Here is a 14,436-nt window from a genome sequence, read left to right on the forward strand (position 1 = left end):
TGGATAAAATTCATTCTGTAACAATAAGAACTACTTATCATGATATTTGATACGGTTCAAAAATTGTCAGAACCCCAATAATGCATAGATTAAGGTAAAGTGTCTGCTAAAGATGGCATATGGTAGAAGAATGTAGACGTTCTCTGTTGTTCAAAAAATGGAAGCCTCTCAGTTACATGGAGCAGATGTGTATGAGGCACTTTCTAGAGCTAGGTGCTATCCAGTTATCATCAATAGGCAGTTCAGTTTATCAGAATCTGTTGTGAAAATATGTCAGTGGTACAACATGCAATGTGTTTGAGATGCAAACACAATAACAGGACAAAGGACCTTTGGGTGTAAGAAACAAATGCAAGAATAAAATATTGTAAGAATTCTGAATGGTACATTTGAGTTTTGCCTTGAAAGCAATGAGACGCAAGCCTAGGGAGGGCATTGAACAGGGGGATTCAAGGTTAACTATGAAATAAACCAAAAAGAGCCAATATATTTAAATGTGGGTTTTACTGTTACTTAGGTGTGTAAGCCTAGCAGATCAAGCACAATTGCTTTTGAAAAGTCCTTATAGGTCTTAAAACGTGGGAGCATGCCAAACCGTAAAGATGAAGATGTTGAACAAAATAAAGAATTACTGGTTAGGGGGCAGGCTATAGCTGGATAAACATTAGATTTAGCAAGTTTGAGTAATTACTATCATGGAGAACAGATAGATAGTGTCTCAAATGTGGGAGACTATATGAGGGCTACACAAAGAATAGGGGGCTGGAGAGATGACTCAGTGGTTAAGAGCACTGTCTGCTCCTGCAGAGGTCTGAAATTCAATTCCCAGAACCCATATGACAGCTCACAATCATCTATAATTTAATCTTATGCCCTCCTCTGGCATGCAGGTGTACAGACAGATAGAGCACTCCTATACATAAAAATAAATTTTAAAAAATAGGAATTGTGGATTGGCTCATTTGAATTATAAAAATCACTTCCAGGAGAGTTGATCACTATCTCTCAGAAATTGGCTGTAACTAAGAGGAGCAAACATCCAAATGCACACACATTAAAAAAAAGTACAGAAAATAGAGAGGTGGTCGGTGTCAATGCACAGGGCATGTAAATCAGCTTAGAGATGACAATGGACTAGATATGGAAGTTGCAAAGACAACTCCATTGAAAACATGGAGTTATTAGAACATTTAGGTATTAGGATATGAACATCCAGAAGTTAAAAACTACATAAACTTTCATATCAATGGATGGATAAATTTACTAATGGCTGAAATATGAAACTAGTTAAAGAGATTTTCAATTTAAATTTAAATAAAGTAGAACAGCAAAAAAAATACATTAAGTCATAATGTTTCATAAAATGCATGTGGGGTACATTCACTAATTTCTTATTCTTGCAGATAAGACTCTAGTTTAATGATATTAAGAGGTTGACCGGAGAGTAGTGGCACACAGCTTTAATCCCAGAATGTGGGAGGCAGAGGCAGGCAGATTGCTGTGAATTTGAGACCAGTCTGCTCAGAACTACATAGTGAGACCTTGTCTCAAACAAGAGAGAAAGATGAAGTGGCATTGCAATTCATACTTTAAATTAGCACCATCTTAAAATAGAACAATATGTGATGAAATAGACAGTCAAAGTAAAACCTAGTACACAGTGAGCCCTTGGTCCATGCAAAGCAATTTTCTTTTTTTTTTTTTTTCTAAAGATGTAATTTTTTAAGGTAAATACATTTATATTATTACACATAACAATTTTTAAATTACATATAGCAAGAAGAACCATGAGACAATCGGGGATTATATGAATGTTACATTCATGGTGTTTTAGCTAATTGTATTTGGCAACATAGTAGAAAACATATTTCCTATCTTGGTGATTCTAAAATTCTGAATGAGAATCAAGCAATTTCCAAAAAAAACTAGAAAATGATATCTTCTGTAATGTCATCACTTGGGAAGCTGAATCAAGGGAAAGGAGTTCAAAGCCAGCCCAGTCTACATAGCAAATTCCAGCTCAGACAGGATTGCATTATTAAAATCTGTCAAAAAATCAATAAAGAGAGAAAAATGAAAATGATGTGTGCCTACCATGAGTGCAATGCTTTCCCTGGAATGCCACCGCTACACATTTGAGAAAATCTGAACTTAGACTCGAGGCCCACTAAACAACAGTATGCATCTTAAAAGATCTTTTGGCGATCCTTATGCACGTAAAAATCTAGTAAGTGTCACGCCCTCCCTTTCAGTTGGATTTGAAAAATCTAACCGGAGCAAGCAACACCTGAAACTGTGGTTCTGAAGTACAGGAGAAAGATGGAAGCTGGAGATAAAGACTTGTGCCTTAAGCTCTCAGACTGATTCAAAGATGGAGGAAGCAAAATGGAAGACAAAATAAAACAAACCTCTGGATCTTTTTAAGAGTATAGCTCAAATACTTTTCACTGTAATAGCTTCCTCAATTTATAGTTTTAGACATAGTTTGTTCCAGATAGAAACAAAACTAAAGGAGCCTGAAACAAAATCGCCATGCATTCAAAATCTAAAAGTATGATCATACCAGTGACTATACCTCAAAATTTTTACTCCTGAATTCTATTCTCTTCTACAACCTACAAAATCTGGCATTTTTAAAAAAGAACTCTGCACCCTTTATAGGCTTCTCGAGACCGGAACTTATTGTAGAATACATGTTGCCCTGAATTTCTACATCAGTGGAAGCCAACCCTGCTGCAAGATAGTACATTAAATGTTCAGATGAATACACTCAAATCCTTGCACCCCCACACACCATTCAATAATACCTAACTTTGTCCTTGATTCCCACATAACACCCTTGTTGAATCTCTCCACACAACCTCTGATATGCCATGTGACACAGCCTTAGAAACCTGAATAATATGCTATTTGTGGCATATGACCATGGAAAGAGATCTGGGAATTGAGGCTGAAGAAGCATATCTGGAAAGCCACTGAAGAGTAAGTCTCTGAAAGAGGGGTGTAAAAGGACTATCTGTAATAGTTCTTAGCGAATACTTTTAAGAAGTAGTAATTCTATTATGTCTAAAACTATAAATTGAGGAAGCCATTACAGTAAAAGGTATTTGAGCTATATTTTTTTAAAATATCCAGAGGTTTGGTTTATTTTGTTTTGTTTAGTTTTCCATAAGCAAAAAAGGCTCCACAGCTCCAAGAATGAATGAGCAAAGTATTGGTGTGAAAGTGAGGCCTGACTTTCCTCCTATAATAAACCCACAGTCAAAGCAAATTTACAACCACTTGCTTCTCTCTATGTGAGAGGAAGAACCAAGCAATATATCTTTTTTGTGCTGAGACCTTAAAGATCAGCTTTTAACCTAGAGTGGGTTTTTATGGCTGTGTTATAAACATCCGAGAACTAACCCTGACAGTTCCTTAAGGATTGTCACAGCGGCAGACAACGCTTCAGTGATTTCAGCACATTTCAACTTCTGCTGAATACTGTGCCTCTAGCATGATAAGATTGGATTTTATCTGTCTAAACAACACAAAAGGAAGAACAGAGGCTGAAATTGCATGATGAGTTGAGCCTATAGAGCCAGCCACCCTGGCTGATTTGTGAAAGGTACTTTCACAGAACGACTCAGTCAAAATCGACTAGCCATTCTGAAAGATAATTGCTCCACTCTCATTACACTTCCCTTGCATCTGTGCAGGGATTCTGGTTGCTCTAAAATGTCAGCTATCATTTTCACAGTAATTTATAAGCAGGTGAAGAGTATGTGCTGTCACCTGCATTATGAGACCAAAGCCTCACAAAAATCTCACGTGATTGGTCTAATGGGCCTTATTATTGTCCGCGGGATAAGCTGATTTCCAGCATTTTATTAGGACCTGATGTCGGTGTGTTAAAAGCAAGCAATTGGGGCAATAAACAGGGATATTGTATAAGGACAAGCAATTCAAATGCAATCTCTCTCCTGGATGTGAGTGGCCATATTTATGGTTTTAGATGCGTGATGTAATTGGGGCAGCAACAGCCAATCAGAACAGCTTCCACGTCTGCATGGACCATATCATTGCCTACATGAACAAATACTCTATTCCTAAGAGTGTGCAGTATCGAGTTCGGACTTGGTTGGAATATACATGGAGCTCACAAAGAATACTAGGTAAGCATGACAAGTGATGGTTCATCACGCAATAAAAATTATATAAGATGAAAGAGATCTTTGGATTTGAATACCAGGTGGGAAACAAATGATCTCTCCTGCATTAATTTAAAATGAATGAATTTTTCTTAGATGTACAGCCATATTCCAAGGCAAATCTTGGAAGAGAAATGTTAAATTTTATTTGGTGCCATACACACACACACACACACACACACACACACACACACACACACACTGGGGGAACTTGGTGTAAGAAGCAAGGCAAAAGCAGAGGATCTAACTGCAAAATTTGGCCAAGGGCTCATAACTGGACCTGAGCCCTGAATCTGTTCTCCAAACTCCTGTTCTGTCTGTGACAGCGCCTCTCCCTGGGAGCGCAGTGTGCAGAAAAAGCACAAACTCTCAGGCCATTTTCATTGCACAGCATAGTTTGCAATTAGCTCAAAGAGATTATTATTTACTAATATTGTCTGCTCTGCAACAACAGCCCTGGAGCTCAAAAAATAATTTTTACTAAATCATATAAAGTAAGTTATGGACTAGTTGATAATAAATCAATTTTTAGTGTTTTTCTATAAAAATAAGAATATTATTGAGAAATCAACAAAAAGCTACTTCCTTTAGGTTAAAAAAAAAAAAAAAAACAAGAGTCTCAAATGACAATTTTATCTAATAGAAGAGAGTGTCTACTGGTTCTGGTTGAAGGAGTTTCCTTGCCCCATCTGCCACTGGTGAGAAACTACAGTCTCCCAGAATGTTCAGTGCACCGTGCCTCTTCTCTTTAGCATCCACAGCTACTCTTGAGAGCAGTTACAGTGAGAAAGAAACTACAAAGAGTGGCTCCTGGCTCGGCTCTGCCTTAGTGGGTAGATAGAGACAAGCAGCCCTCAAAAATAACAAATAAGAAATTGTGCTTTAAAGGCTAATTTTTTTATTCTCTGTGTATGTGTGAGGACCTGCATTATTGTTTTCGTTTTTAGTTTTTTGTTTTGCAGGAAGCTGGGGTTCACTGCATGCATGTCTTGTGCCTGCAGAGGTAAAAAAAAAAATGATATTAAATCCCCTGCAAATGGAATTACAGATGGTGTGAACCACCATATTTATGATCTATGCTGGGATCAAATTAAGAGTATAGCATAACAATTTATTTCTTACTTAAGTAGATGTAAGAAAACATCCAGAGTAAAACTGAATATAGTGGCATGTGCATGGAATCCCAGGACTTTGAAGACAGAAGCAAGTGAATCTCTGTGAGTTGAAGGCTAGCTGGTCCACATTGCAAGTTCTAGGCCAGCTGGGGCTATTTAGTGAGGCTCTGTCTCAAAGAACACAAATACATTTTAGAAAAAAATAACTAAGATAATGCAACTCCATGAACCCTGAGCATCCTTGATATTAAGAATGGGCAATTTTGCTTATGAAGTATTTTGTCACTCAGAAGGTCCATCATTTAATTCACACATAGAAGAAAAATCATAATGTATTCTGATTCATTATTGAGTTAATGGGCAATGAAATAACACCAGTTTAAACTTACTCATTTAACACATTTCTTCAGTGTACTCTATTCCCAGCTGACATGCCCCTAATTATTCTTCATCCAGGAAATCAGCTACAGCTTCTCTGATCTTAAATTCTTACATTCTTCATCTCTCTGCAAAGTAGAAATGAACCCCTGGTTGTAGGAGAGTTATAAAGGTCAAATAAGATAAGGGACGTGGCACACGCCCACATGCCTTCAGATACCACAACCACTCATTTTCACTTGCCATCCTTGGGCTGATGGGGCTGGCAGAAACAAGAACTAGATCCCTTTCCATCCTAGCGTGTTCACTAACCTTTGTCATCTTAAAGTTTCAAAGAATGTTCTGGAACATTCAGTATGCCATTTATAGCTAAAATACTTCTTTGCTCTCATAAGCAAATTAGCACCATTGTGATGTATGGGAAGGCTGAGTGTGGTGGTGGCACCGCCTATGATCCCAGAAGCACTTGGGAAGCTACATCAGGAAAATTTCTGAGTCCAAAGCCAGCCTGGGCTACAAGACATTGTCTCTCAAAACAAGAGAGGGACACACCTAAAACCCCAGTGCAATGAAAATGAAAGAGGATGAGGATCACTAGAACCTACTTGGCCACCCAGCATACATGGTGAATTTCAAGGTCAGTGAGAGCCTTTATCTCAAAAATCAGAGTGCAGAGTAATGAAGGAAGATACCAAATACCCACTTCTAGCCTCCACATATGGCACATCCACACACATCAAATAAACACATAGGAATACATGAGTATACACACATGCATGCATACGCACACACACACACACACACACACAGAGCCTTGAAGGTAAGTATGTAGACCTACTATTTATAATAATGACACTATTTTTAAGACATTTATTTATAAAGCATTTGCATTTTGTTGTCTTTGTTTTTTAATTTTTTTCTGCTTACTTCTTGATGAATTGTTTTACTATTTATTCTGCTTTGGGGGTTGATACATTTATTTTTACAAAGATGAGTCCAAGTTGCTTGAGAACCTACCAACAGCAATGCAGTTATCTCTCGCCATTGACACAAACTTCAGCATCATCAACAAAGTAGAGTTGTTCAAGGTAAGTACTTCTTACAACTAATAGAAAGATGTTATATCAGCTTCTCCATAAGGTTCTAAGTTTTTATTTATATGGAATAATGAGTTTTTCTTTCTTTTGTTTTGTTTGTTTCTTTGTTTTTTGGTTTAGTTTTTTGGGTTTTTTTTTGTTTTTTGGGTTTTTTTTGTTGTTGTTGACTTTTGTTTGTTTGGGGGGGTTGTTTCTTTTCTTTTGTTTTGTTTTTACTCTTTTCTTTTCTCTCTATTTTTATTACATTTTACTAATTTACTTGTTTTGTGCATACATGTGGAAGATTTGAAAGAACACACCTGTGCCCAGGTGTGCATGAGACGATCACAGGGAACTTTACAGGAGTCATTAGGTCTAAGAAGTCAAACTGAGGTCGACAGACTTGGCAGCAGGTGCCGCCACCTGCTGAGCCATCTCACCAGTCCTGCCTTATGTTTAGCAAAGTCAAAATAACCTGGACAATTTACAAGAATCAAAAAGATTATGGGTCCCTGCTCAACAGACAACTTGCTCTTTAGAAGCCTCTCTCTTCTAATTAGTGTCAAGGAAGAGGAGTTCTTCAGACAAGTTCTTCAGACTCTTCTTGCATAAATTTAAATTTAATTACACTCCACTGTTCTGTCTCTGCAAACACGAGCATCACCTTCCATTTATGAACATGCCCTGGCAGGCTAGGATGAATCAAGTTCCCAGATCAGCTCTGCATTAGCCTACCCATGTAGCTATTACCAATGTTTTAAGCTTAGCTTGCTTTCTTTAAGGCAAAGTCTTGCAATATAGCACAGGTCAACCTAGAACCTGAAATAATAAAAATAAACCAACTTTAGTATGATTTGAATGATGTTGTTATCACCCAAATTCATGCCGAAATTCAGTTCCTGTCTTAAAAGATATGGCCTAGGGCTAGTGACTGAGTCATTAAAGTTCTATCTTCTTACTATAGAGTAAGAAGTCTAGAGTCTTTTTCTAGGAAGGCATGAACGTTTATTTACTAGGGACAAAGCAATGATAATAAAATAATTCTGCCCAAAAATAACTTAGTAAACCAGTGAGCATGTAGGATATGGTTACAGAAGCATAGGTAAGGAGTTACCTACAGAAGTGCGGGTAACTCAAAGGCATGACAGGAAAGCCCACCCCAGCATCAGTGATGATTCACAAAAGCTGCATCTCTGAAGCTCCTTGTTCAACTTTCAAACAGCTCCTCTTCCCCGGTAACTACTTTCTGCTTACATAACTTTGCAGATGGGCCTTGGGAAGCTAGTAGCCTTCTGAGCTTACTGGGTCTCTTAAGTTCTGTAAGTCTCATAAGTTTCATTATCTTCAGATGAACATTCTTCTCTCTCAAGTGGGGACTGTCTGAATTCAGAGAAAATAGCTACACACCTCCTGAATATAAACAAACAAACAGACTCCGATGTGTTAGTTTGGAGTGATCAAACTCCTGTACAGAAATGTCTTGTAAACAATTTGATTTCCAAACCTTGTGTTCCTCAGAAAGGTTCAAGTTAGAGCAGTAATTCATACCTATCCATCCATATGTTGAGGTATTTTTAGCCATGGTATTAGTGTGAACAATGAATTCCAGCAAAGACGGAAAAGAAAATATAATCCATGAAGAAGTACATACCTTGAAATACATAATTACCACTGCTGGACTGAAGACGGAAGTCTGGTACATTGTTAGACAGAGTTCCTTCACGTCCTGTGCCTAGCACTGACTGACTGCATGCTACAGGAAGCAGGTCTATGTCCAAGGCCTCTTGCCTATGCTCTGATTTTAATTCCCACCAGGATTTTGATAAAGTTATGAAACTTTGATAAAGTTATGATGATATTCATGTTGTCAGATGACACAAAGCAGAAAAGAATAATCTTAATTGTGATTATAAATTTTTAAATTAAACATTTTTAGACAATAAAGCTAAAATTAACAATAAATAGGAAAGTAAAATATTTAAAAGGACTCTAGTTCTCCAAGTATTCTTATACCTAGGATGTTTACTGACTTCAAAGTGTGTAAATCACAGTTATAGAAAAGATTTCCCTGAATTTTTACCTAATCTAGAGTTTTTGTTTTTTGATTATGTAAACTACATGATGTCTAATATATCACATCATAAATAATAAATTTTAAGAAGAACACTGAATTTGAATGTTTTTCAGGTAATTTTAAGAGCCAGGATTGAGTAGTAGGCCAACTGACAAAGCAGAAATCTGATCAATTACTTCTAGAAAGGAGTTAGGAATGGAGATAACAAACAGGAATGGCTCTATAGGACACAGCACAGTTATGACATAGAGGATCTGTGAAAATCTCTGTCCCTCCCAAAAGTATTTAATCAGCCAACAACCGCTATAATTAGGAAGGCTACAGATGGTATAGTTGATTCTACATAACAACTCAACTAGTGCTCTCCTAAGTAGCGTAATTAAGTTCTGGACCTGAATGAGATGGTTGTTGGTTGTTGTTGGTTGTTGTTGTTGTTGTTGTTGCTGCTGCTGCTGCTGCTGCTGCTGCTGAGATAGCACCTTGGTATGTAACCTTTCTGGTCTGGAACTCATTATATAGACCAGGCTGGCCTTGAACTCACAGAGATCCATGAGAGTGTTTCTTTTGTTCTTTATGCACTGTACTTACAATGAATAGAAATGGTCTCTGCAATGTTGTGGAGAAATTGTCTCTGAGATAAAACATATCAACCTAGAGGGAAGATCATTAAGATGCAAGATGCTCTAAGTAGAGACAAAACACTGCATCTTTCGGGGTCACTGTTTAAGGCCCAGGATGTCCTAAATGGATGTTCCACAATACTCTTCAGGAATTAATTTAAATTGACCAGATGCTTTAGGCCTTATATAATCAGTAAGGACAACTAAGAGACAGATCTCTAAGAAGCTGAGAAGCTTTGAAAACACTCAGACAAGCTGATTTGCTTAGAAGAGGCAGAGGCCCACAAAACTGCCTGGAAGGCCAATTCTGCAACCTCTGCAACCTGTCCAGATGCCTGTAGGCTGGGCCTTGTGCTTCAGGTTTCCAGCTTTCACAAGGTATCACTCCTGCTATGGTGAAGCAGCCCTCTTTGAGTCATTTCTGCTCCTGTAAATAATTCCCCTGACTCACATTCCTGTAAGTAACCCCAATATAACTCATTGATTCACCACATTGGACTTTGGTGGTTTCTGAGCTGTGGTCTGTCATTAGTTCCCTATCTGGAGTGAGTTGCTATTTATTCATATCTCCCCAAGAACATCCAGAAAAATTGACACAATAGCAATTAATGCCACAGAGTAAGTTATCATATGGTTATATTACAGGAAAGTCCTTCATAATCCTTCAATTCCAACAACACTTCCACCCTACACCCTGGATTACCAAATCTTCACATGCTCCTCAAGTGCTGAGATATATGTGGAATGAGGCTATCAAAAGGAAGAATGACGTCATTACTTACCCTGGATCTTAACTTAGATTATGCGTCTCCACAAAAGTTCCAATAACTGCCACTTACTCAGCACCTACCACTTGGCACAGTATAGCAACTTCTTCATTCTTTCTCTCAGAAACTCTCTAGATGTGGTCTGAATCTTACTTCCTTGCTTCAAAAGTTGAAGATCTAACCCCTTGACCTCAGCAAATGATCACACTCAGAGATAAGGCCTTTACAGAGATGACTAAGCTAAATGGGGGGGGGGGGCTGTAAGCCAGTGTAACTGCTTTTCTTAACAAGATATAGAAGTTTGGAATATATAGAAAGACACCAGGGAGGAATGAGCAGTATAGAGCATTTGAGGACTCAGAGAAAAAGACAGCCACAGAGAGGGTACAGAAGCTACCAAACCTGCCAACAACATGATCATGAGATATAAATGTCCAGAACTCTCAAGTCAGGATTTTTTTCTTCTTTGAACCACAATCTTTAATATTTTGTTAGGGCAACTATAGCAAACTAATACACTCTTTTTATTGAAAATGTTCTTTTCTAGTACAATATATCCTGATTATCCATGTCTCTCCCTCTACAGCTCTGAGTTCCTACCTACCTACCCTATCGTCCAGATGAACTTCCTTTTTGTCTCTCATTAGAACATAACAGGCTTCTAAGAGATAATAACGAAACATGACAAAATAAAAGACTATCAGATGAGGCAAAAACATTCATATCAAAGTTGGATGCAGCAACCCAAGAAGAAACAAGTCCCAAGATCTGGCAGTAGAGTCAGAGACCTACCCATTCTCATAGTCAGGAGTCTCATAAAAAAATACCAAGCTAACAGCTATATTATATACACTGAGGACATCATATAAATAAATGTAGGCCCTGTGTATGCTGCTTCAGTCTCTGTGAGCTCATGTGCTCACGTGATGTGATTAGCTGATTCCAAGGGCCATGTTCTCTTTGTGTCCTTCATCCATAAGTTCTGTTGGTACAGAACTTGTCTTAGTATATTTTTGCAGACAACACAGATTGTAAGTCAAAAGTTTTGTGGCTGGGTTGATATTGGGTTTTCTCTTTCAGTAGCCTGCAGAGCACCTTCCCACACCAAAGAGACTTAGGGGTGAAGGCTCCGGTTAGGCACCATCTCAACTTCTCCGTGTTCAGTGAACTGTTTAGATATTGCTCTTAGAAATGGAGTCCCACTGTCTGTTTTCAGAAAGTAATCCTTTGTCTTAGCATCAGCCTAAGTTGTTAGGGGATTTCCATGTGTCCCGTTGGCCAACAGCTCAATTGAATGCAACCCAGTTCCTTCATTGGAAGCCTTGCCTTACTATACCAGATGACTACTTGAGACATTATATTCACTATTACTAGGAGTCCTCATTGGGACCACCTTCATAGATTCCAGGAAATTTCCACTGCACTAGATCTCCACACCACTCCCCGAATGCCATCACCACCCCTCAGTTTCAGCAATCTCTCCCAGCACTTTATTCCTCCATCCTATCTCTATCCAACCCCATCCCTCTCAATCCCATCCCAACATGTCCCCAGTCTATGCATAAAACCTATTCTATTTCCCCTTCCCATGAGATTTATGTGTCCCCCTGCCTAGATCCTTCCTATTTACTACCTAACTTCTCTGTATATACAGATTGTAGCTTGGTTAGCATTTACTTAATGGCTAATACACACTTATAACTGAATACATACCATGTTTGTCTTTCTGGGTCTGTGTTACCTCACTCAGGATGATTTTTTTTATAGTTCCATCCATTTGTCTGCTAATTTTGTGAATTAATTTTTTAAACAGCTGGGTAACACTCCATTGTCTAAATGTACCACATTTTGTTCAGCCATTCTTCTGTTGAGAAACATTAAATTATTTCCAGTTTCTGGCTATCATGAATTTAGCCTCAATGAACATGGTTGAGCAAGTGTCCTTGTGGTAGGATGGAGTGTCCTTTGGGTACATTCCCAAAAGTAGTATACCTGAGTTGAAGTAAATCGGTTCCCAGTTCTCTAAGGAGCTGCCATATTGATTTCCACAGTGGTTGTACAAGTTTGTGCTCCCACCAGCAATGAAGGAGGGTTCCCCTTGCTCCATATCCTTGTCACCATGTGCTTTCATTTGTGTTATTGATCTTTGCCATTCTGAAAGCCATAAGATAGAATATCCAAGTAGCATTTCCCTGATGGCTAAGGGTGTTGAACATTTCTGTGTTTCTAAGCCATTTCAGAATCCTTTGTTGAGGATTTTCTGTTTAGAACTGTTCTCCATTTTTAATTAAATTATTTGGTTATTTTTGATATCTAGTACTTGAGTTATATATTCTGTATATTAGTCCTCTGTCAGATGTGGAGTTGGTAAAAATATTTTCCCATTCTGTAGGTTGCCTCTTTGTCTGATTGATGGCAGCTGTTACCTTACAGAAGCTTCTCAGTTTCGTGAGGTCTCATTTATTAATTGTTTGTTAATCTTAGGGCCTGTGCTATCAATGTTCACTTTAGCAAGTCATCTCCTGTGCAAATGGGTTAAACACTATTCCCCACCTTTTCTTCTTTCAGGTTCAGTGTATCTTGTTTTATGTTGAAGTCTTTTGTCCACATGGACTTGAGTTGTACAGGGTGATAAATATGGTTCTATTCACACCCTTCTACATTCTTACATCTAATTTGACCAGAAACATTGTTAAAGAGGCTGTCTTTTTTCTGGTGTCTATTTTTGCATTCTTTATTGCAAATTATGTGTCCATAAGTGTGTTTAATTATGTCTAGGTCTACAACTCATTAATAAATGTGTCTGGTCTGCTTTTATGCCAACACAATAGAGTTTTTATGGATCTGTGGTACAATTTGAAATCAAACACAGTGATAACTCCAGCAGTTCTTTTATTGTTCAGGGTTGATATAGTTATTCTGGGTTGGATATTTTGGTTTTTGGTTTTGGGATATTTTTTTTGGTTTGGGGAGTATTCCTATTTATCTGACAATTGCCTTTTCACGGTCTATAAAGGCTTGTATTGAGATTTTGATGGAGACTGCATTGAATCTGTAGATTTGTTTTGCTAAAATGGCCCTTTTCACTATGTTCATATTACTGATCTATGACTATGGGATATGTTTCCATCTTCCTATATCTTCTTCAATTATTTTCTTCAATGACTTGACATTTTTATAATGCAAGTATCTCACTTGGTAGGATAGAATCACCACAAGATATTTTATATTATTTGAGGCTATTGTGAGAGGTGTTGTTTTCCTCATTTCTTTATCAGTCTTTTTGTAATTTGTGTATAGAAGGGCTACTGATTTTTTTTTAGTTAATCTTGTATCAAGCCACTTTGCTAAGAGTGTTTATCAGCTGTAGGACTTTCCTGATAGAAATTTTGAGCCACTTATGTATACTATAAGATCACCTACAAATAGCAATGCTTTGGCTTCTTCCTCTCCAATTTGTATCCCTGTTTGTCTCTTTCAGTTGTCTTATTGCTCTAGCTAAAACTTCAAGTACTATATTGAATACACATGGAAAGAGTGTACAACTTTGTTTTGTTCCTGTTATAGTGGGATTGCTTTAATTTTCTCTCTACTTAATTTAATGTTGGCTATAGATTAGGTGTACATTGCCTTCATTATATTTAGATATGTTTCTTGTATCCCTAATCTCTACAGGACATGTATCATGGAGGGATGTTGAATTTTGTCAAAGGCCTTTTGCATCTAGTGAGATGATTACGTGGGTTTTTTTCTTTCAGTTTGTTCACATGGTGGATTATATTTCCTGATTTTTGTGTGTTGAACCATCCCTGCATCCCTGGGATGAAGCCTACTTGATTATGGTGATGATCTTTTTGAAGAGTTATTAGATTTAGTTTGCAAGTATTTTACTGAGTATTTTTGGATCTATGGTCATAAGGGAAATTGGTCTGTGATTCTCTTTGTTTGTTGAGTCCTTATGTGGTTTAGGTATCAGGATTAACTATGGCCCCATAAAAGGAATTGACCAATGTTCCTTCTGTTTCTATTTTGTGAAATAACTTGAGGAAGATTGCCATTAATTCTTCTTTGAAATTCTTGTAGAATTCTGCACTGAACCATCTGGCCCTTGACGTTGTTGTTGTTGTTGTTGTTGTTATTGCTGTTGTTGTTCAGTTTCCATAAGCTTTTAGGCTTTCTGTTGTTTCTGTTGGTGGTGTTTTACAGATTTAATCTG

The 14,436-nt window shown here is 37.7% G+C and overlaps 1 protein-coding gene across 1 annotated transcript in view; it reads left to right on the forward strand.

The window, feature by feature from the left end:
• The window catches only part of Cngb3 (cyclic nucleotide gated channel subunit beta 3), a 178,595-nt gene that overhangs the window by 108,680 nt on the left and 55,479 nt on the right, over positions 1 to 14,436 (forward strand). Inside the window, exons 12-13 of the mRNA XM_051155926.1 lie at positions 3,995 to 4,154; positions 6,674 to 6,771. Coding sequence (XP_051011883.1) covers positions 3,995 to 4,154; positions 6,674 to 6,771 — 258 coding nt within the window. The remainder of the gene's footprint in view (positions 1 to 3,994; positions 4,155 to 6,673; positions 6,772 to 14,436) is intronic.

Source organism: Acomys russatus, chromosome 2 (assembly GCF_903995435.1).
Source record: "Acomys russatus chromosome 2, mAcoRus1.1, whole genome shotgun sequence".
NCBI classification, from domain to species: domain Eukaryota; kingdom Metazoa; phylum Chordata; class Mammalia; order Rodentia; family Muridae; genus Acomys; species Acomys russatus.